Below are 24,878 nucleotides of genomic sequence, written 5' to 3' on the forward strand. Positions count from 1 at the left end.
TAGAGGCGTTGCCAAGCAACACTATTAGACTAATTAGGTGACAGTAGCGCTGCAAAACCAAATGAGCGCTATTATGTTAAGCTGCAAAGAAAATTAGAGGTATTTTCCATACATTTGGAGTGGCACCACTACAAAAAAATTTGCAGATTGCAACGGCTATTTTGACATATTACGACGGTTAAAATAGCCGTAATTTATAATCTACGACGGTTGCAGTACCGTCGCAGAATCGTGTGTCCCCAACCTGTTTCGCGACGGTTGCCAAAACCGTCATACCAACCGTCGCACTAGTTCACGACAGGTTGGAACTGACTTAAACTAGAAATGACGACGGTTACAAACTGTCGCGAATTTCAGTTTGAATTTTGTTTTTAATGCTGGTCGCGACGGTTTCAAACCGTCGTGAATCTTATTTGGTGTTTTATTTTTATTGTTTATTGTGACAGTTTAAAACATCAACAGAGGTTTGAAACCCCCGCTAAATTTATCAATTTAAAAAATATATATTTGGGACACTGACTTTGCATGATGGTTTTAATTTATAATTTTCGTGTTCATGTCTTTTCCATTGTTTCTTTTCTTTTGTGCATACTCTTTTGTTTTATACTAAAATAAAATTCTATAACAACAAAATAGACAAATACTATCAAATTCAATTATATATCCAAACCTGGAAAGAATCTATACATACAAATCTTTCACAATTAAAAGGGTTCATCTAGTTCCCGTTTTTATACATACTAAGAAATGACACACAGTATAAACTAAAACACATATGCCATGTGATGGAAGGTAGTGAGCCATATATAGAACGAAAGATGTAGTTGCCACTAGATCTCCTAATCCTCTTATCATCTTCAGTGAATCTTTGGGTCCCATTTAATTCAGCTAATAGTGAGCAATCTTTACCAGACAATGCACAAGCATAAGGCCGAACAATTTTGTTAGTAGGACAGAAACGTGATGCACTTGAAGACACGCACCGACCATTTTAAGAGCCCTGCAAGCCCAACCAGAGAAGAGAGTGACTAAAGAAGAATCTATTGCTAGAGCTGGAACAGATAAGCAAGTTGTAAGAATATATAAAGTAAGTTTTTCAAAAATATACTAGTTCGGTGAGAAGTGGAAGAACCTACAGATGTGAGACATAACTAGTATTAAAAATAAATTAGAGAGAAAATCGATGGCACAACTTTCTTGTGAAACACTTGTCATAATATTCAACTATGGATTAAGAAGTAAAGAATATCCTACCTTAATACATCTCTCACAAAAATATATGAATATACTAAAAAAATATAAGTCATTAACTTACGGATAGCATGCATAAGCATATGTAAGATAAGGTAAACTCAATTGACCCTGTGTCATTAAATATATGTTTTTTTCTAATGTGTTATACTTACATACACCATTTCATCTAAATATGTTGAGTTACAAATCCTATTTCAACTTCCAGTATTAAATTAACTAGCATAATTGATTAAAGGTAGTAAAAATACAAACTTGTAATATGAAAATGATCAAATGAAATCATATAAAGGGAAACATCAAAATCAAAATTTAATGGAACTCACTTTATATCTTTGTTAGAGAAACTGTCCATGTAAACAAACCGGTCACCCACATTCTAGCTAGCTTTGTCTGAATTTCAATAGAACTGAAACAAATAAAAAAACAAACAAAAGCCATTATAGATTAAACTTAAAACTGAATTTTAGAGGAAAACAAAATTAATAACAAAGAAAGAGAACATACAACAGTTGGTGTAGTGTAAACAAGAATAATATCAACAAAGTGGACATGTAGAAGAGTGTGACTCTTTGTTATCAACATATCCATGAATCGAACAATTTGCTTTCAAGCAATACTTCCAAATGGAAATAACCAAACAAGAACAGTTCTATGAATATGTATTACAAAACCAAATTACATATCTTATTAATAACTTTCATTTTTATCATAAAGACTAGCAACAGTACAGTAATTCACTCAGTTATATAAAAGAGAAACCATCATAAACAAAGAGCATCTTATGCTACAAATAAAAATATTAGTCATTGCATCAAGATCCTCTACTTTAAAACACTATCTCATGAAGCCCTTGAAAAATGCAAGCTTCTTTTTCCAACACTACTTTCTCCATTTGATGTATGTTAACAAAATTCTAAATTATTACATAAAGTTATAATGTTTATGTCCATCAATGAAGACAAACCTGTTTCCAAACAGCAACTGATGGTAAGGGATAGATGATGTCGACAAAAGGAGTCACGCGCCATTTGCTTCCACCATTTATTGAAGACTTTATCAGCACCAATGCAATTTGCATCAATAGAAGAATTCAAGCTACTCATGAACAACACAAACTCAAATTGGATCATCATTCTCGTAATTAACAAATAACATCAGCTATATCAAATAAAGTAACCAAGCATTCCACACTAAAATTGATATAATAATATCACCGTGTAAGAATACACAAAACTTGTAATTACTGTGAAGTTTCTTAAAGGTACAAATCATACAATTATTGCAATTAGAAACCCTAAAAACATATCAACTTTCTCAATTACTGAATAATAGAGATCTCTGCATACCAAGACCTAATTTTCATAGCCGCGATGGCAATCACTTAGGAGGAACGACGAGGACAAGGAAGGTGGTTCTGGACATCCAAGTGGCATTACCGGTGCTTTGAGGAGTTTTTTTAGGGACGAAGGAGGTGTTCGCGTAGGCTTGTTTGCTCCAGGAGCCGATGGGGGAGCGTGAGATCTAGGTGATGATGAAGTCTTGGGAATTGTTTGGTCTGTTAGGTACTGCCTCTTCAATTTTGAGATGCCATAGCCGAACAATAGACTCTGAAGATAATATCCTAAAGTAAGAATTTAACAGCACAAATGCAATTTGTATCAATAGAAGAATTCAAGCTACTCATGTATAACACAGAATAAAAATCCAGAAGATCATTCCTATATGCAGGGTTATCTTTGACAGATGTAGACTCTATACCCTTTTTCTCATCATCATCAAACCTTAAGAATCAAAAGCTAAGTTGAACTAAAATACAATTACTTAACAAACACATAACAATAAGAAAAAGATACATGAAAAGAGTCATATTTTTTTCCCAATTTTGGAATTGAAGAACCAGAGTCCTTACCTTGATATTTGATGATGGAGATGCCGAACACGATGGAGACACGAACGAAAGCAAAGTGAAGTTAGAGAACTGAACAAATGTAAGCAACTGCAGAGAAGTGAGAAACACGAACCCTAGCGGTCAATAACGGAGGAATGTTAGGGTATCAGTGATAATCGAAGATCCGAATTGATCCGAGAGCATGGTTGAGAGAAGACGCATTAATTGAAATTCCATGTTGTGAATTAGGGTTAGGATTTGGTGAAGACGAAGATGATGAAGATGCCGCTTGGGGTTATGAGGACAAGATGGACATGAAATTTCCAGAAGAAAGTGGGTTTGGGGTTTGTCACTGCTCTATCTATTAGGCTCTTCTAGTTATACTTTACCAAATTAAATGAAAAATATATTTTGTTATATTTTGGTTATTTTGTTTTTGCATAAAAAATAAAGGCGGGCAAAGAAAAATGTGTTGAAGCGCATATTTGCGTTTCCATCAATCACAACGATGGTTGGTTCACTGTCGTGATTTTTGATGGATTTTAGGGGCGTGACGGTTGGTTCACTGTCGTGAATATAATATGTATTGGCGACTGTTGATGTACCGTCGTGATAAATGTATTAGGTCGGTTACTTGACCATCGTAGAATTTAATTTATGGCAGTTTATTGATAGTCGTCGTAATTTTTTATTAATTTTTTAAAAAACTAAGGGCGGTTGGTGTTAACCGTCGTAACAACTGTCTCTATATGCAAATCACGACGGCTATCAAGTAACTGTCGCAATTTTTGTGTCGTAAAACCCTAATTTTCTTGTAGTGCACGGTCCTGCAATGTTAAACATCTAAATTAGCAAATCACGTAATTATGGCATGTCTAGGGTTAACATTGCAGAAGAAAGTGTGAACAAAGAAAACAAAAAACTACGAGCAATCACAATGTGTGCACAATTAAGCTATGGAAGAAAATTACAAAAGATGAAAGTTTAACTGAGACAACATCTCCCAATTTGGAGAAAGAAGTAATGAATTTGGATATTGAAATCCTTATTCGTTGAATGGTGATTGAAATTGTCTTATATTTTATTGGTTGTAGGTATGGTGCACCCTAATGTTGTCAATATAGCCATTACTTCTAACAATGAAATATTGGGTGTTGTGCAGGTTAATTTTGGATATACGTGAACATATGTATCATTGGTCCACACAGAGGTTTCCAAATTAAAGTTTGGCATTGTTATAAGGAGATCATATTCTGGTTTGAGAGAAGAATGCCATTTATTATGATGAAATACAAAAGAAGTTCCCACTATAAACAACCTATCCGAATGTTGAAACGTGGTTCGCCTGGACAAGGAAATATGCATAATCATGGATTGTGTCAAAAGATAGATGGTCATTAGATTGTATGTTGTCTAAATGTTGAAGAGAATAAACGTGTTTTTAAGATGACATTAATCATGGTTTAGGCAAAAAAAAAAACAACTCGCAAATTTGAAAAGGAAACAATCTAAAAGTGTCTCAAATATTAGGCAAGTACACGATGTTCGCACCCGAAACAACAAGCCAATAAGAAGGCCCATGATGCAAAATGCAACAATTATTGAAATTGTTGGATGATAACATTACATATCCATGTAGATAGTGTGAAAGGATGGAAAAAAGTTTCGAGATATCTTTTGGACTCATCTCGATTCCATCAAGTTGTTCAACATATTTTCCTTTGTGATGATAAATGATTCAACGTATAAGACCAACAAGTACATGTTTCATCTTTTGGAAATTATTGGTGTTACTTCTATAGAAATGACTTATTTATATGGCTTTGCATTTTTGGAATGTGAAAAAGAGGAGAATATTAAATTGGCTTTGGAAGCGTGTTAGAAATTGTTGAAAGACCAAGAAAATATGCCACTGGTGATTGTGATCAATCGTGATACCACACTTATGAAATTCAATTGCAATAGTGTTTCATACATCATATGATTTACTGTGTAGATATCATATAACAAAAAAAAGTGAGAGGTAAACTTAAGTCTGCAATAGGGACCAAACAAATCAAGGATGAAAACGGGAAAATGATCAAATCTAGTCAAATATTGGAAAGCATAATTGATGCATGTAATGTCATAATAAATTCTTTTATCAAGGGGTTATATCTTGAATATGTCATAAAGTTCAGAGGGTGTGCACGAAATATCTGAATTTATTGAAATATATTGAAAGCACTATATTAAACCAGGTGAATGAGAAAATTGTTTGTGCATTGATTGATTAGGTTAGAAATTTAGAAATACTACAACTAATATAGTTGAATCAGCTCATGTTACATTGAAGAAGTGGTTGAGAAATAATAAAGGGGATTTGTGTAATGTTAGTTAGTTATTTTCATGGATGTCACCCCGATAAATTTTGATAAGTTATAATGTATATCTAACATCCTTTTTTAAATATTGGAATTAACTTTTTGATGTGTTTGTATGTCATAAAACAAGTCCATAATACAAGTACTATTAGTTGGTCTACTATGACTCAGGGTGAGTCTAGATTCCAATCTCCAAACAAACCCTATAATCTGTGTATATGTGATGCTAGGAGGTGAGAATCTCGATTTTAATATCGGGAGAAACCCCATGTGTATTCTTTGTATATGATAAATAAGGGTGAATCTAGATTTCATTCTCCGGAAAACCCCCTGAGACAAGATTTCTTTTGTATGCTCCATAATGATCTAAATGTCATATAAATATGCTTCATATGCTGTTAAATTAACACTAAAAATGAATCAATATTGGTATATTGCATTTGTTTACTTCAATAACATGATGCACCCTTTTGAATTTAGGGTCATAGAAGACACCCTTTTGCATATCAGAATACCAAATAGAAAAATATTTTACACTACACCGACAATCTTAGAGTGGATATGATCAAGCATCATTCACCAACACTTAATAATGAAGGTAATACTAAGTTTAGTAAATTTAAGTTAACGACAGATACAAATATAAGAGTTATGTGTAGTACTTTTCACCATTACACAACTAAGGGTCAAATTGAGATGGATGTGACACTTGCAAGATCAATCACATATATTCTAAAGATGATGAAATGTCCCAAACCATTTGTTTGGTGATGAAACGTCATGTTAGATTTAGGTTAACAAATGTATATGATATTTTATATATTGTGTGTATGTGATAACAAAGATCTATGTTAAGTTATGTTATTTTAGATTCTCTGTCGGATATTTTGGGAGTATTATGTGTATGTGATAACACGGGTGAATCCAGATTTCAATATTCAGGAAAATCCCTAGAAAAATTGCTTGTGTATTCTTTGTATGTGATAACAGAGGTAAATCTGTATTTCAATATCCAGACAAACCCCTAGAACAAATTGATTTTGTATTTTGTGTATCTGATATAATAGAGATAAATTCATATTTCAATATTTGGATAAACCCCTGGAATAAAAATCTTGTGCATTTGATCCATATGATAACATGCGTGAATCTAAATTTTAATATCAAAAGAAAATCTTAGATCAAATTACTTGTGTGTTAAGTCCATGTGATAACAGGGGTGCGCCGAATTTCATTATATAAAGATTCTTTTACTTTTATTTTGATTGGTAAGGGTGCGTCCAAATTCCAATTTTCACATTCTAAGAGTGTTTTTAAAATTATGCCAAAGTGAGTGAATAATGCATGAGGTACAATGAGCAATCCCCTATTCTATATGTATTAGAAAAGGAAAATTGTTATTGTGTATTTCTTTTCTACTGTTCATTTTTCAATCTTGTTTAATTTCTTAAAGTGACCTATAATATGTAGTCGTTAGAATTTTTTTTAAAAGGCAAGTAGATATATATTTATAAAAAAGAGTATGGAGGAGAAAATCTCAAAAAAAAAAAAAACAAACAGAAGAGTAAAGGCACAAGAGGTTCCAAAGAAAAACTACCAACAAAACGTAAAAACAAAAATCACCAAGGTTAGGAAAAATCGTGAGAAATACTAAAGAAAACCAATATATTATGTGTATGTGAAAACACGGGTGGATCCACATTTCAATATTCAGGCAAACCCCTAGAACAAATTGCTTGTGTATTCTTTGTATGTGATAACACGGGTAAATCCATATTTCAATATTCAGATAAACCCATAGAACAAATTGCGTTTATATTTTTTATGTGATAATAGAGATAAATTAATTTTTCAATATCCGGATAAACCCCTGGAATAAACTGCTTATGCGTTTGATCTATATGATAACACGTGTGAATCTGAATTTTAATATCCAGACAAAATCTTAGATCAAATTACTTGTGTGTTAAGTCCATGTGATAACAGGGGTGATCCAAATTTCATTATAAAAAAAATTCTTTTACTTGTATTTTGATTGGTTAGGGTGCGTCCAAGTTCCAATTTTCACATTCTAAGAGTATTTTTAAAATTATGCTAGAGTGAGTGAATAATGCATGAGGTGCAATGAGCAATCCCCTATTTTATATGTATCAGAAAAGGAAAATTGTTATTGTCTATTTCTTTTCTATTGTTCATTTGTTAGTCTTGTTTAATTTATTAAAGTGACCTATAATATATAATCGTTAGATTTTTTTAAAGGCAAGTAGATATATATATATATATATATATATATATATATATATATTAATAAAAAAGAGTCTGGAGGAGCAAATCTCCAAAAAAAATAAACAAAAGAGCAAAGACACAAGAAGTGCCAAAGAAAAACTACCAACAAAACACAAAAATACAAAGCACAAAGGGAAGGAAAAATCGTGAGAAATACCAAAGAAAACCAAACACAAGACGAAGACAGCACAATCGATCACACAAGAACTAAAAGCAACATCCAACAAAAGAACAAACTAGAGCTCTGACCACCAGATCCACCATCAACAGACAATAAGCACCACAACAACACCAAAACCATTAACACCAAAGTGAGTAGGCCCGACCTCTTGAACTGATATTGGCTAAGACATTAGATATGATTTTGAAGCCAGTTAGATAAAAATGGAGATTTCAATATTGACTTGTTATGGAACCAAGTCTAAGCCAAATGAATGCTCTTATTCTCCACCTTTTCACTTTTGTTGACGAACTTAAAAATAACTTATCGTTCCGTACTAACTAGATGGACCAAACCAACACATGCCAAATCATGATAAAACAACCCCAAGACTGAGACCTCCCTCCTAAGGAATGCAAGAACTCAATAAGGCACCCCAACTCACTAGTAAAGCCACCTGACCCCTTAACCAGCTAAATACCCCATACCAAACACTGGATGAAAATTGTGAGAAACATTTTCCATGCAATAATAACAAAAAATACACGAGATATACCACATATCCATAACATTATTCCGCTTGAAAATATATTCCTTTTATGGGAATCTATCTTGTAGAAGTTGGCAAGAGAAGACCATGATCTGAGAGTGAGCCCAATTATCCCAAATAAGGGGGGAAATTGGGTTATCTCTAGCTAAGAGGGTTTCCAGAGGAGGACGTGTAGCAACCTGGATTTGATGAGAAGAAGCAACAAAGAACAATCCATTTCTAGAATTCCTCCTTACCCATCTATCTATATCCTCAGAAAATTGAAAACCTTAGAGGAACATAATTTTTTTATAACCATGTATTTTTCATGAATGAAGAAAGGTCACCTCCAAACAAGATCTCAAGAAACCCTCCCCTCTTCCCATCTCCCAATCTCACTCACAATGGCATATTTCCTTTTGGAGATGGTGAAAAGTCCTATAATAAGTCAATATTGATCAATCATTAACCCCAATCAGACTACTCTTATGAAAATTAACCCTAAGGCCTGACGCTAACTCAAAACCCCTAAGAGAAACTTTAATAGCCCGCAAAATCTCAACCAAGGGATCCCCTAAGATTAAGGTATCATTAGCATAATGAATGTGGGTAATAACCAAGTTAGAGGACCACACTTTGAACCCTAAGAAAAGAATAAGATCAGAATCCCTCTTGATCAACCCACAGAGGACATTCGTCACAAGGAGGAAAATAAATTATTCTAAAGGATCTCCCTTCTTTAAACCCCTTTGGATCTTAATATCTTGAGTCATGGAGCCATTAACAAGCACATCCAGATCACCAACGAACACACAAGCTTTATCCAGGATCTCCATTTATCATTAAAGTTGAATCTGTAAGTATTTGTGCACCTAAGATGGGGTGAATTAGGTGTTTAGAAATTTTAGAAATAAGTAACAAACTTTTGCCTTGCAATTTTACTGGGTTTTCTTTTACTGATTTATAAAAATGACTTGAGGAATTATTTTTCTAGTAAAAGAGATTGAAGTGATATGCAGAAAAATAAATGCAGTAAAGTAAATGAACACACCAATATATCTTCGTTCCTCTTTCCAAACAAGAGTACTCCACAACCTCACCCCGTGAGACATTTTACTATTGTCAGATATTTGTACAAGTCTACCACTAAGACTTCTCTTACCATCTTCTAACAATAACAAAGAAGCACACCGCTTTCTTGATTTCCAAACACCAGTAATAGGGTGGACTTTGAATCACCCCGATTCAAAAGGACCTTTCCAACAAATAGAAAAAAAACTTTCTTATTTGCAACAACTTGTATTAAGTATAACACTTTCTTACAAATAAAGAATCACCACACACTTGGTGAAAAATTATTGATGAAATAATTTTGTATATATATGTATTTGACACTTTTCAAACACTTGAAATAATGTTCTTTCCTTTCCTAAAACTATATGATCAAATGACATATATACTTAAGAGCTCAAGGAACAAGATGAAATTTTTTTATCTGATATGAAAATTATACAGTAGAAAAATTTCCATGAAAATTTTGAACACTTTAAAATATGTCAGTAAATAGATGATTTTGAATTTAAAAATTTTCCCTATTTATAATGATCATACACCTCTTGATTTTCAAAAATAAATTGTTGAAAAAAGATTATGAACAATTGCCATAATTTATGAAAAGGTTTACCGATGAAGAGAGGTGATGAGAGCAATGCAGTGTTTCAGTATTTTTCAAAAAGAACATATGTTAATCGATTAACACCAATATAGATAATCGATTATCCTAGTTACAACGATAAAAAAATGTGAATAATTGTGATAGATAATCGATTATGCTTGGCCCTTTACAAGGAGATTAATCGATTATCGTAGTGAAAAAGATGAGTGGTTAATCGATTATCTTTATCCTCCATACTAAGGAATAATCGATTATCCTTGAATGAAAAATCAATTTAAAAAAAAAAACATCATAGTCAATCGATTAGCACGACCTCCTTTGCAAATAGGTTAATCGATTATACTAATATCATTTATCATGTTCCCTCCCTCTACACTAGCGATTCTGTTTTAAACTGATTAACTTATACCCTTTTAGTTATATATTTTATAGAGGAAAAAAAATACAAGTATTTATTAGAGAGAAACACGCTTTATATGAGTTCAAGGGAATGGTGGATAATTAAGGGCGAGACTTAATTTGGAGGTTGAGAGTTTGATCCTCTCCAAACCTAATCCTCAAAATTATATTACTAAACACTAGTCTGTTTTTTTGCAACTGGTTTAGAAATATGAGTTAAAACTCGAGATTTTATATAAAATACTATGACTTAGTATTGAAGATCAAAATGAAAATCTTATGGCCGTTGTGAGCAACCTTAGGGGCTAAGTTTCCAAAATAAACAAACATATAATAATTGGCTTTGTTCAATATTTAATTAAGCACATTTTAAACTTCCTCACTCTATGCCTTGAAATCCGTTGCTATAGTAAAATAAAGGGCCTAGAATATTTCAACAGTCCTATAATCTGAACCATTGAGTTGATCAAGATGATTTGAAGATTATGACTACACTAAGTAATTGATATTCTTATTACTATCAAAAACAATTGAATAGAGTCCAAATGTAATGTCAGTGGTACCACACTTGGTCACTGTGGATGGTTATTTTTGTCATTTACTCCAAAAATATATTGAATAGTAGTTATTCCATTGCCATCTGGTGGGTTAGATTGGTCTGTCTGTGCCCCATTTCAGTTCCTCAAAAGCTTCAATGGTCCCATAAAATAGTAGTCAAATTATTGAAAGGAGCCATATGAAAACGTCTAAACTACAAAAGCAAAGGGTCTGTTTTTTTCTCCTTATTTATATATATATATTTTTTGTTTTGTAATTTCAATTTTTGATATTCTATCAACAACAACATGGTATATTTCATAGATCCTATCATATTTCCATCAACATACGGTGTGGTATTTGGCAGGTTATATTCACATAAAGTTTATGGATTGATAAATGATGGTCCAATGGAACATATCTTGTGGCGACAATTATCAATCAATTAATTAACTTGGCTCTTAATATTAGATTTTTTCTTTACCCACCTCCCTCTTTTCTTGGTCACCTCTGGTGAAAAACCCAAAATACCCTCACTTCAGAAATGCATTTCCGAAACGCTTATTTTTTTTTTCAAAATTTGTCTTGTTTCGGAAATACACTTCCGATATTTTCGGAGATGCATTTCCGAAAACACCCCCTTTTTTGGGTTTTCGAAAATGCATTTCCGAAAACACCCCTTTTTTGGGTTTTCGAAAATGCATTTCCGAAAACACCTTTTTTTTGGGAGGGGGGTGTCTTCGGATATACACTTCCGAATTTTTTTTGGGAGGGGGGTGTCTTCGGATATACACTTCCGAAAGAATTCAATAATTATTAAAAAATTAAAATCAAGGTGAATCAATACAATTAATAGGTATAAAATCAAGGTGAATCAATACAATTAATAGGTATAAAATCAAGGTAAATCAATACAATTAATAGGTATAAAATTTCCTAAACAATTTTGAAGTTAAAAATTATTTTACTAACTTATATAAATAAAAAACGTCTTAATTTCATAAGTAAATTTTGAATTATTTAAAATTAAATATAATATATAAATATAAATATAATATATATTATAAATTAAAACACTCATTGTTTTAATTTTTATAATTATTATATAAATGTATAAATATATTTATAATTAATATATGATAATTATTATATAAATATATAATATTTTTTATAAATATATAATAATTATTATAATTATTATATAAATATATAAATTAAAACACTCTTTTTTTTAAATTATTTTTGTAAATATATAAATATATAATAATTATTATAAATATATAAATATTTAAATAAAAAATTATAACTCATTTTGTAAGTGAAATTATTTTAATTATTTTAATTAAAATTATTTTAAATTTTAAAATATGAATCAAAATAGAAATATATAATAATTATTATTCATAACTCATAAATTATATAAAAATATATAATTATTATTATTCATTACTCATAAATTATATCAAATTTATGATAATTGAATTAGTTAATATCCTAAAATTAATTTTTGGGATTTTTTTAGATTTTTTTTTGTTGTTTCGGAGATGCATCTCCGAATTAGTCAAAATCCCAATTTTTGGGATTTTTTTCGGAAATGCACTTCCGAAGAAAAATTTAGAAAAAAAAATATTTCGGAAATGCATTTCCAAAGCGGGGTAAAATGGGGTTTTCGCTGGAGGTGACCCAATAGCGAGGTGGGTAAAGAAAAAATCTAATATTAACTATGGCTCTTGATTTTCATTAATGATAAGGAGGAGGTAAATCAACTTAATTAACTTTATATTAAGGAATTCTACAAGTCAAGTTAGGAACAATGATAGTATAAACTAGATTTTCATTAATTATTAATATGAATTTTACATTTTATACTTTATATAATAAGTAATGGCTAACAAAAGCTTCATAACAGTTTTTTTTCTCTTTAAATTGTTTTATAGGTTCAGTTATGAATTTGGAAATTCAAAGACTAATTGATTTACCTCCTCCTTATCACATTTAATCACTTCACATGTTAGAATGTATATAAATTATTCCTAACTTGACTTGTAGAATGTTGAGTGGACCTGGGTGCAGAGACATAGTTAGAATGTTTGCAATTACTTCTGTTAGAAATTTGTCTCGGACTACATGACAACCTATCTCAATATATTTTGTTCTTTCATAAAATACTAGATTGACAGATATACATAGAGATGATTTGTTGTCACAATAGATAATGATCGGCAATTGTGGTATTTGAAAATCACTTAACAACAAGTAGAAAAGTCATTGTCCTTCACATGTTTCTTGGGTCAATACTTTATTCTCTGTTTATGACGATGATCTAGATACTACTAATTTTTTTTGCTCTTCTATCTTATCAATTACTTGTCAAGGAAGAAACATATGTATGTTGTGGATCTCCTAGTATTAAAACATGTCCCCCATCAGAATCAGAAAAACCTTTGAGGCAAAGTGTAGATGATGAGATGAAGAACAATAATTGGCCTAGAGTATTCTTAAGGTGATTCAATATATGCAGTTTTGCCAGCATATGCCTACTAATGATGGCATCAAGGAATTGGCTTAGTTTGCTTATTACATAAGCAATCTAGGGCATGGAGTGAGTGAGATACAATAGTCTTTCAATTGATCTTCTGTATGTTATAGGTTCAAATAGAGACTAACCGTAAGTTTTATGAAGTTGTATGTGTGGTTGCATTAGTGTAGGGTATGGTCTTGCTCCAATTAAACTTGCATCTTGGATTAAATCTAGAGCATGTTTTTTTATTGAAATTCCATCTTGGGTTATAGCCACTTCTAAACCTAGGAAGTATTTCAAAACTCCCAAGTCTTTTATGTTGAACATGTCATTTAATATGGTCTTAATATGAGTAATTTCTTCAAAGCCAGACCCCCCTGAGACCAAATCACCCACATATAAAAGAAATACAATGAAACCTGCAAAAACATTTCTCGGTGAATAAGGAGTATTTAGCCTTTGATTGTATGCAATAGGTGTATTGAGTGTCTTAGAAAGATTGGTGTTTCATTGCTTGCTTGTGCCAAGCCATTTATAAATCTTTGTGATTTCCATACCAAGTCATGATGTGGCAGATCAAGACCTAGTGGGGGTGCATATATGTTTCTTCATTGAGATAATCATGTAGAAAAGATGTGATGACATCAAGTTGAAAGAGAGGACAATTTTGGGATGCTGAAATTGCCGTAAGAACTCAAATTATGGTCATTTTTACCAAATGACTAAAAGTATCCATATCGTAAATTCCTTCAGTTTGTGTGAAACACTTGGCAACTAGTTTTTCCTTGTACCTCACAATTATACCATTGGCATGAAATTTCAATTTGAACACCCATTTTTAACCTATGGCTTTCTTGAGTGTCTATATCTCATTCTCCTTAATCTCACGACAAATAACTAACCTCGGCTACTACATTGTTGCCCACACCTTTGCCTTCACAAATATTACCATAACTCTTGTAACGCCTGTTTTTACCTAAATTATTTATGTTATGTGTGTTGTGTGAATTAATTGACAATCGTGTGAATTATGTTTTAAATATATGCTTAATTGATTTTATGTTATTTTATTTGGGAATTATTAGTAAATAATATAAGTTAGTGAATCTATTAGTTATTGGGCCTAAGTTGGTGTTAGTAAGTGAGGGGTACTAATTAGAGTCCATTAGCATTATGAGAAAGATAGTAAGGGTTTAATAAAAACAAGGGTTTAGAGAATTAGAGATTAGAAGCTTATTTTGTGAAAATTGGGAAAAGAAGAAAAGAATGAAGAAAAGAGAAGAATCCAAGATTGAGGCTAGAGTTGTCTTCAATCCAAAACATAAGGTAAGGGTGGGATTCTTTCATGCTAAAGGAATGTGTGATGATGTTTTGGGTGGGGTTTTGATTGTATGTTGTTATCCATGATTGTGTGAAAAATTGAATTGAAATTGTTAGGGTTCATAATAGATTTCTATGAAATTGTGAGTCTAAGTATGATTGATGATGTTTGTATGTGAACCCATGAGTAGAAATGTGTTTAGGAACCTTGTATGTATGATAATTTTCTTTCAATTGATGTATGGATTGTGTATGGGTTAATGGGTGTTGTATGAGGGATTTAGAGAAGAAAAATGGTGAAATCTGAGTTTTCACACAGTCTAGGTCGACCTACGCAAAGGCCTGCATCAACCTAAATTACCAACCCGTAGAGGAGGGAACCTATTTTCCTTCAGAGATGTGTCGACCTAAGAAGATCCGAGGGAGATAGAAACTTTCCTGCGTCGACCTGGGAGAAGCCTGCGTCGACCTAGGGGTTCAATTTTTGGCAGATTTTGTAAAAACCATAACTTTTGATCTGTAACTCCTTTTTAAGTGCCGTTTGAACCTCCGTGAAGCTATAATTGAGATCTTTCTAATGAATATGATTTGAAAACCTTTGGAAACATTTTTGAATCTTTCTTTAAATGAACTTGTTTGATGTTTGTAATTGTTGTTGTGAAGTGATGCATTGTTGTATGGTGTTACAACATAGAGACGTAATGGTGAAGTGATAAATTACTATGAAAGTAATGATGTTTAGTTGATGTTTGTGTTTATGTGGTGTTTGTGTGGATGTTACGTTCATTGAGTCACATCCATTGCATAAAAGAGACATGGCCTTAATGGCAAAAGCGACAAGGCCTTAATGGCAAATAGCGACGTTTGTCCAATGGAAAATTTTGAGACGTGGGAGTTTTACTCCAAATGGTACCACATGCATTTGCATAAGTCGAGTCACATGTGAATTGAATTTGAGTCTTATTTGATTATGTTGTCGTGATTTGATGATGAGATGTTTGTCGTGATGTGTTGGAATCTTACTTGTGAATTACACATATTGTCATGATTGATTGATGTTATTGTTTTTGTTTCATAAGTTGATTGTGTGACGTGAATAGTTGTATTGAAGTTGTGATGAGAAGTGGTGACTAATGTATGATCTTTCTCTTGATCTAAATATTATCATACGTTTCTTTATAATGAATGATATCTCACCCCTTCTGTTTGAATGTTACCCTCTGTTGGTAACGTGCAGGTAACAACGTGGAGTAGCCGTTTACCTTATAACTTGAGTCAGTGTGTCGATGCTCTGATACGTAGCACTTAGGGGGTGTTTGCGATACTTTCTTGTGTCTTATTTTATGTTGATTATCTTTTGTTGGATTTTGATGTTATGTCTTGTTGAGACATGTTGGACACATTGTGCCATGTTGGCAAGGATATAAGACTTGGATATGTGTTGTTATCTAGATTCCGCTGCGATATTATAAAGTTGTTTGGATTTAAATGTTTGATGAATTATGAGTTTCCTCCGATATAAGTGTTATGTATCCATGTACTTTGAGCATGATTTGTGATTTTGTTTAAGTCGAATATGTGACGCCTCAAATTAGTTGCTTGTTTTGACGTATTGTACTTTGATTTCTCTTATTAATCATGGGGTGGATTTGGAGTGTTACAATAGTGGTATCAGAGCAGGTCGGTCTGTCCGACCAAGTGTCGTGTCACAGTGTGGTCTAACAATCTTGTATTGTTATTTTATGCTGATTGTTTCTGTGTTATAGTGAAGACTTGAGATGGCTGGAAGGAATGATGTCGTGATTGCTGCTGCCTTGGAGGCGATGGCCCAAGCTTTGGAACATCAGCCGAATGTTGGTGAGAATGTTGCTTCTCACAATTTGGCTACCTTCCAAAGGGAGAATCCACCTGTGTTCAAGGGAACTCATGATCCTGATGGCGTATTGACATGGCTAAAGGAGATTGAGATGATCTTTCGTGTGATGGATTGTACTCCAGATCAGAAGGTTCGGTATGAGACTCATATGCTAGCAGTCGAGGCGGATGATTGGTGGCTGGAGACTCGTAGGAGGTTGGAAGCTAGTGGTGAGGAGATCACTTGGGTTGTGTTCCGCATGGAGTTCTTAAAGAAGTAATTTCCTTATAGATGCATTACATGACCCTAATGGGAAAATGACTGTGAAAGAAGAATGTGATGATCTTATTAAAAATAAGACGTGGATCTTAGTTCCTTGTCCGTCTAATGCTAACATTATTTGAAGCTTGTGGATTTTCAGGCATAAAAAGAATTCAGATGGATCATTAGAGTGGTACAAAGATCTCCTTGTAGGAACCGAAAAATAGGTGTTGATTATGGTGAAACATTTAACCCTATCGTCAAACCGGCTAGTATTCTCACAATACTCATCATTACCTTGTCAAAATTATGGTGTCTTCATCAATTGGATGCTAAAAATGCCTTCTTGCACGACAATCTTGATGAAACTGTGTACATGCACTAACCTTCAAGCTTCTGTCATCCATAATTTCTGGATCGTGTGTGTTTGCTCAAAAAGTATCTTTATGAACTTAAACAACCATCGACAAGTTCGATATCAGCGGCTCATTGATTAGGTTGCTACAATGTGATTTTTTCACAACATTTCTTATCACTCATTATTTATTTATCATAATGGGAATGACATGGCCTACATTCTTCTCAATGTAGATGACATTATCCTCACTACTGCATGCGAACCTCTTCGTGAGTATATTATGTCTAAGATGAGTTCTGAATTTGCAATGAAGGATCTAGGTCCTCTAAGCTATTTTCTAAACATCTTTGTTACTCGACAATCTGGAGTTGTCTTTCTCTCAGGAAAAATGCAAAATAGATTGTTGAACGTGTAGGAATGTCCTCATATAATCCAGCCATAACATCGGTAAATACCAAATCAAAACTCAGCGGGTCCTTAGGTAATCCATATCATGATCCAACAAAATATTGAAGTCTTGCAGGTGCATTATAGTACTTAACATTTACAAGATCATATATATCATATGCACTTCAGCAAGTATGCCTTTTAATGCATGATCCAAAAATACAACACATGTCTTCCTTAAAACAAATAATTTGTTACATTCATGGTATTGTTGAATTCGGCATCCACCTGTATTCTTCCACCATCGATAAGCTTGTATCTTACACGGACGTTGATTGGACTGGTTGTCCACACACAAGAAGATATACCTTTGGGTATTGTGTGTATCTTAGTGATAATTTGTTATTTTGGTCCGCAAAACATCAACATACCTTGTCTCGATCGAGTGCAGAGGCGGAATACCGAGGAGTGACTAATGTAGCTTCTATTGTGACAACATCAGCGCCGTGTACATGTCCGACAATCCAGTTCAACATCAACTCACTGAACACATCGAAATGAATATACACTTTGTGTCGGAACAACATCAGGTGCACATATTACATGTCCCCTCTCGTTATCAAATTGTTGATATCTTCACGAAGGGTCTTCTGCTAGAACTTTTTAACGACTTTAGAGAATATTTCAACATTCATCCACGTTCAATTTCGACTACGAAGTATATTAGACTATATAAATATAGAAAAGATATTATTAAAGTTTATTGTAAATAATTACTCATTAGTTGTTAAGGATTATTAGAGATACTTTCATGTATATATGGTATCAATATCAAGAACACTCGATCAATACATCCCTCTACCAATACTAAAAAAAAAAGAAAAAAAGACGATTACCCTTAAAAAAAAGTTATGTTGACATCAACTATAAAGACACCAAATAATACTTTGGTACCAATAGCAACACTAATGCTCACGAAGAGCCAATAAGGACCATTTCATCCCACTTAACCTTAATTTTGGAAGAAAAATCAAATCTAAAACTCATTTCTTAAAAGTAAAGAGTTCCACACTCAAAACCCAGCCCCACTAGTAGTTTCTACCCATTAAAATCTTTAAACTTCGTATACCACTTGAACAACCATAACTCAAAGACCCTATCATGTTAAGCCAAGTGTCCCTACTTTAGCACCTACTTTAACTTTATTTCACATTACTTTTGTTTTCTTAACCCCCACTCTTTCTTTTTGAACTTGTTTCTATCACACATAACACATTATCATCTATTGAACAACCTAGTAGTTTCTCTCCTATATAAACCCTTGTCCACACCTTGTACTCTTTCGTGCCAAAGTACAAAGTTTGTACAATTACATTAATACTATCTATCTATCACCTCTCTCTCCAACCTAATCATTCCCACAATTGTTTTTTCAATTTATTTCCACTTTCACAAACTATTTTCCAAACACTCTCTAGAGTCATCATCAATTATCACCACAACGACCAACATGAAGAACAAAACAGCAAAGTTGTTGAAGCAAATCATAGCCGGTTTAACCTCAATGACAAAGTCAAAAACTATAGCTTTAAAGTCAAAAGTAAATGCCATCAAAGCTCGTTTGATTATATTCTCACTCATGAAGAACAAAAAGTTCCTCATGAGTTCAATCTCAGATAAATTCCACTCAATTTGGGGGAGCCATTCTCACCATCATTCCAAGGAAGATTGTCTAATTGAAGAAGGTGTCAATTGTGAAGATCATCATAGAGCCATGGTTATTTTTAACAACAATGTTCGCACTTACGAAGCGTTGCAAAATCCAAGTGAAACACGAGTCGTCGATGAACAAAATCAAGAAGATTACTATGATGATGGTGAGGATGATGATAAGTACCCTGATTTGACTCATACTCTTTTTGATTCTGAGGGTTTGGACTTTGGAGGATCAGTGATAGATAGGGTGAAGAATTGTAAGGAGGAAGCAGGGAAAGAGTTTAAGCTTGAAGATGATATTGATGAAGTTGCTGATCTATTTATCAGAAGGTTTAGAAGAAATATAATCTTGCAGAAACAAGATTCCTTGAAGAGGAAGAGGGAAGTTGAGCAAAATGGTACTTGAATAATCTTCATCATTCTCTCCCTTTGTTATTGTTTTTTTTTTTTCAAGAATAAGGGAGATTTATATTATGTAATATATGGTTGGTTTTATTAAGATTAGCACAACCCAGAATTAATTAAGTAGGGTGTGATTTCTTTGTTCTTTTATTTTGTTTTGGGGTGATGTCAAAAGTTTTATACCATGTTCTCTTTTTGTGGGAGTTTTGTATCAAATAAAAGAAAATTAAGAGAATAGAAATGGGACATGTTGCTTATGATGTTGTAATGTAATGTTAATTAGAGATCAGATGTTGGTGCCTCCACTTTGTAAATTTGTAACCTATGTGTTGTGTTCTTTTTCTTTCCAACCAATGCCACTTTAAATCATAGGCAGCCACTTTATTAATATACAACTATTTTCAAAAATTAATGAAATAACTGTTACAGTTCACTTGTAGACTGTAGTTAGAAATCATGGGTCAAAGAAAATACTCTAGTCAAATAGTGCATGAAATTTTTTTGCATAGTGTATATCACTTGTTCCATAAAATAAACAACCATAAAACTCCATTTAATTAGAGACAAGTGAATTTGAATCACTACTATAAAAATTTACTACAAAAATTATGTTTTTTTAAGAAAGATTTATTTTAATGGACTATTCAAAATCTAATCCACAAGGCACCTTAATTTAATTTTAATTTTTAATTAAAAATATATCTTCTATTACTTCACGAACATGTTTCAATTCTCGGTACCTACAATTTTAAGTTTTATTTATAATTAATATGACATTAGTTTTAATTTTAATATTAAAAAGGATTAAATAAATTTTTAATTCTTATAAATATTTTAAATTTTATTTTTAGTCGTTATTAAAAAAATGACATATTTTGATCTCTACAAATATTTTATGCATACTATTTTCTAAAATTTTGAAAATTGTTTAATTACCCTTTAACTTTTAAATTTTTGAATATTTTTTCCCATACATTTTAAGAATACTGTAAAATGTTTATTTATCAAATTTAAGGTTTTTTAAAATGAGTTTTTAAATATGAATTTTTAAATTTAAAAAAATAATGATAAAAGTAATTCAAATTTTGACTTAGAAATTAAATTTTGAGGCGAACACGAAGATAGTCCAAGATTTATTAGACACTAATTTTATTTATGAAATAAAAATACACCAAATGGTTGTCCAATGTTGTGCTAGTTAATAAATTTTCAATGAAATGGAAAATGTGTGTCGCGATTATAACGATCTCAATAAAGCATACCCCAAGCATAGACAAGTTGGTCGACAATTCGGTAGGGTACAAATTTCTATCATTTATGAATGCATATTTCAGCTACATTCAAATACCCATGTAGAAGCTAAACAAAGAGAAAATCGCTTTCAAGATCAAGCAAGCCAACTATAATTATAATGTGATGTCCTCCAGCTTAAAGAATGCTGGGACAACATAATTAAGGATGGGGAATAAATTTTTTTTAAGAAGAAATAGGAGAAATACTAGAGGTATACATGAATGATATGCTCGTTAAGTCTAAAGAAAAGGGACACTACGCCAAATTTGGCTTTTAGCAGCACCCCTACGAAAGCGCTTTTAGGAAAAGCGCTGGCATAGGCTTCGCTAAAGACAAAATTAAAAAACACGCTAAAAAAGCGCTCTAATAGTGGGGGGGTATGAAAGCGCTTTTAAGAAGCGCTCTGGTAGGGGGGGTTGTGAGAGCGCTTTTCAAAAGCGCTCTGGTAGGTGGGGGGTACGAAAGCGCTTTACAAAAGCGCTCTGGTAGGTGGGGGGAACGTGGGGGGAACGAAAGCGCTTTTCAAAAGCGCTCTGGTAGGGGTGTTTAATGAGAGCGCTTTTTGTCAAAAGCGCTGGTATAGACCAGGCTATGAGAGCGCTTTTCAGAAGCGCTTTAGTAGCCTTTATTACTAAAAATTAAAAACCAAAACACGCGTTACTGTTTCTCATTTCTCTCTTTCGTTTTCTGCAGAACCCTTCCGTCCACCACTGTTCTTCATCCACAAACCCTCACTGCACGCGAAACCCTTCCGTCCACCACCATCGGCAACCACCGTCGGCGTCCCTCCGTCGGCTTCTCCTCCGTCACTCGTTTTATCCACCGCCGGTGAGTTTTAGGTTTAATTTTCAGTGAAAATTTTATTTGGTATCAAAGATTGAACTTCTGCCTGCAACTTGTTTGATGAAATGCCTGAAAGAAATGATTTGAGTTGATAATTGATGAAATGCCACAATCCTTAGTAGGTATTTTTAAATTCTAAGTTGATTTACTTCCGCTTTTCATGATTCAAAAATCCATGGTTTTTTGGCTGTAGTGTTGATAAAATTCTGAAGTTACTGAATACAAAATAGACTTGCCACTGTTTATCACAAAATTTTGGCATTTCATCAAACAATAGTAACATAGTACGGCTAAACTTGCACCATGAGTATCACAAAATTTTGGCATTTCATCAAACAATAGTATCACAAGTGTAGCTTATTAATGTATTAGAATGAGACTTTTCTATTAGAATTGAGTTAACCAAATCTTTGTGCCATCTTCAAATCTTTGTCTCTGGTTTCTACTTTAAAATATATATTATATACTTTTATTTATATATAATAACTCTATGATATATATGTTGTGTGTGTATGAGATTGAGAGTGATGGTATATATATATTGTACAATAAATTGGCTTGTTCAAGGATGCCAAGTACTGTAAAGTATGAGAATGACAGCACATAGAGAAATTAAATAATAAATAATATATAATAATAGTAATAATATATACCTTATGAGAGTTGAATTAATGAGGAAGAGAGAAGGTAAAGAATGAAACAAGAGTGAGTTAATGTATATAGACAAGGATGATTCATAAGGTTTGCTTTTGAGCAAAAAGTTTTATAGCTTCGTGTTAGTAGTGGTGTATTTAATTAACTGCATCGTGTGTCTTGTGTTAGTAGTGTTAGTAGTGGTGTATTTAATTAACTGCATCATGAGCTATTCACCCATTCTTATTATAATCATACATTGAATTGAATTTCTTGTATAGGTCTGACTGGATTGATAACTTTGGATCTCTTTGGAGCTCGTATCATTGACTCTGGTACTACATATTTAGGAGTATGTACACACATCAAACTATTGTTGATTTCCTTTGTTCAATCGATTTTGTCTTGGTGGTTACTAACTTTGTGAATTTGCTATAGGGGTAACTTGTGTATAGTGAAAGTTTGATCGTTTCCCAGCCTAGTTCGACGTTTGGCGTTTTCTTGAGTTCGGTAACATCCGAGGTAAATTTCTTTCTCAAATTACTGGTATTATGATGAATTTGTCTGAAATTGTGTGATTATATATGTTACGTTTTATTGCTTCGGATTCATTCCGTTTATACTTTGCGTTTTGACAGAAACACATTAGTTTTATGTGTTTAGAGAGTTAATATAGGAGGTACTTACTAACTTTGTGAATTGAATTCGCCATAGGGGTTACTTGTGAAGAGTGGAAGTTTGACCGTTGTTGTTTAGCTTAATTAAGACATGGATAAGACATGGATGAATTCAAACCGATTGTCGAAAGAGTACGAGAAAGGGGTATGGGAATTTGTTGAGTTTGCGGTTGCGAACTCCAAAGACCCGCTTCGAATGCCGTGTCCTTGCTTGGGTTGCTGTTATGCCGGGGGTAAGGTTGACGGGAATCAGTTGGGATCTCATTTACTACGGTTTGGAATTGATAGAAGTTATACATGTTGGACAATGCATGGTGAGAAAAGTACCGGGAATGCTGGGTCGAGGTGTAATAGGAAGTATGCTTCAAATGACGATTGCACAGACACATACGATTGTGATCGAGTCGAAGAGATTGCAGAAGCGCTGGAAGAAGATCTAGCGGATTGTCCCAAAATGTTTGAGAGGTTGGTAAGCGATGCAGAGAAACCGTTGTATGATGGTTGTTCAAAATTCACAAGATTGTCTGCGGTGTTAAAGTTGTACAACTTAAAGGCGGACAATGGATGGTCGGATAAAAGTTTCACAGAGTTATTAGCCCTTATGAAAGATATGCTACCAGAGGATAATGTTCTTCCCAATCGAACGTACGAAGCCAAAAAGATGTTGTCTTCTATTGGAATGAGCTATGATAAGATACACGCATGTCCAAACGATTGCGTTTTGTTTCGAAACGAGTATGCAGCGTTGAATGAGTGTCCTAAATGTGGTGCCCCTCGATATAAGAAAAAGTTGTCTCCTGCTAAAGTCTTATGGTATTTTCCTATAATTCCGAGATTTAGACGCATGTATCGTAGTGAGACCGATTCAAGACACTTGACTTGGCATGCAGATGAAAGAATTATTGATGGAAAGTTGCGACATCCGGCAGACTCACCACAATGGAGTAAAGTTGATACTGAATATCCTGAATTTGGAAAAGAAGCAAGAAACCTTCGGTTGTCATTGTCTACTGATGGAATGAACCCGCATGGTATTCAAAGTATCTCGCATAGCACATGGCCTGTGATTCTTATGATTTATAACTTACCTCCGTGGCTATGTATGAAGCGTAAGTACATGATGTTATCTATGCTAATTTCTGGGCCTAAACAACCAGGGAATGACATAGACGTATACTTGGCACCCTTAATCGAAGATTTAAAGTTTTTGTGGGAGAGAGGTGTGGAGGTTTACGATGGGTATAGGAAAGAAAGTTTCAACTTGAGGGCGATGTTGTTTGGAACAATTAATGATTTTCCAGCATACGGAAATCTATCCGGGTACAGCAACAAGGGTCAAAAGGCGTGTCCTGTTTGTGAAGATGAAACCGATACGACACGATTGGCGCTTTGTCAGAAGAATGTCTTTCTCGGCCATCGTAGATTCTTAAATTCTAATCATCACTACCGTGGGTGGAGAAAAGCATTCAATGGAGAGGCCGAACATCGTACAGCCCCGCCTTTTTTGTCAGGTGATCAAAT

General features: G+C 33.3%; 1 protein-coding gene across 1 annotated transcript in view; it reads left to right on the forward strand.

Moving 5' to 3' along the window:
- The window catches only part of LOC131609863 (uncharacterized), a 77,592-nt gene extending 57,424 nt beyond the window's left edge, over positions 1–20,168 (forward strand). Inside the window, exon 2 of the mRNA XM_058881678.1 lies at positions 19,202–20,168. Coding sequence (XP_058737661.1) covers positions 19,304–19,915 — 612 coding nt within the window. The 5' untranslated portion in view covers positions 19,202–19,303 and the 3' untranslated portion in view covers positions 19,916–20,168. The remainder of the gene's footprint in view (positions 1–19,201) is intronic.
- Positions 20,169–24,878: the final 4,710 nt, after the last annotated feature.

Source organism: Vicia villosa, linkage group LG6 (genome assembly GCF_029867415.1).
Source record: "Vicia villosa cultivar HV-30 ecotype Madison, WI linkage group LG6, Vvil1.0, whole genome shotgun sequence".
NCBI classification, from domain to species: Eukaryota; Viridiplantae; Streptophyta; class Magnoliopsida; order Fabales; family Fabaceae; genus Vicia; species Vicia villosa.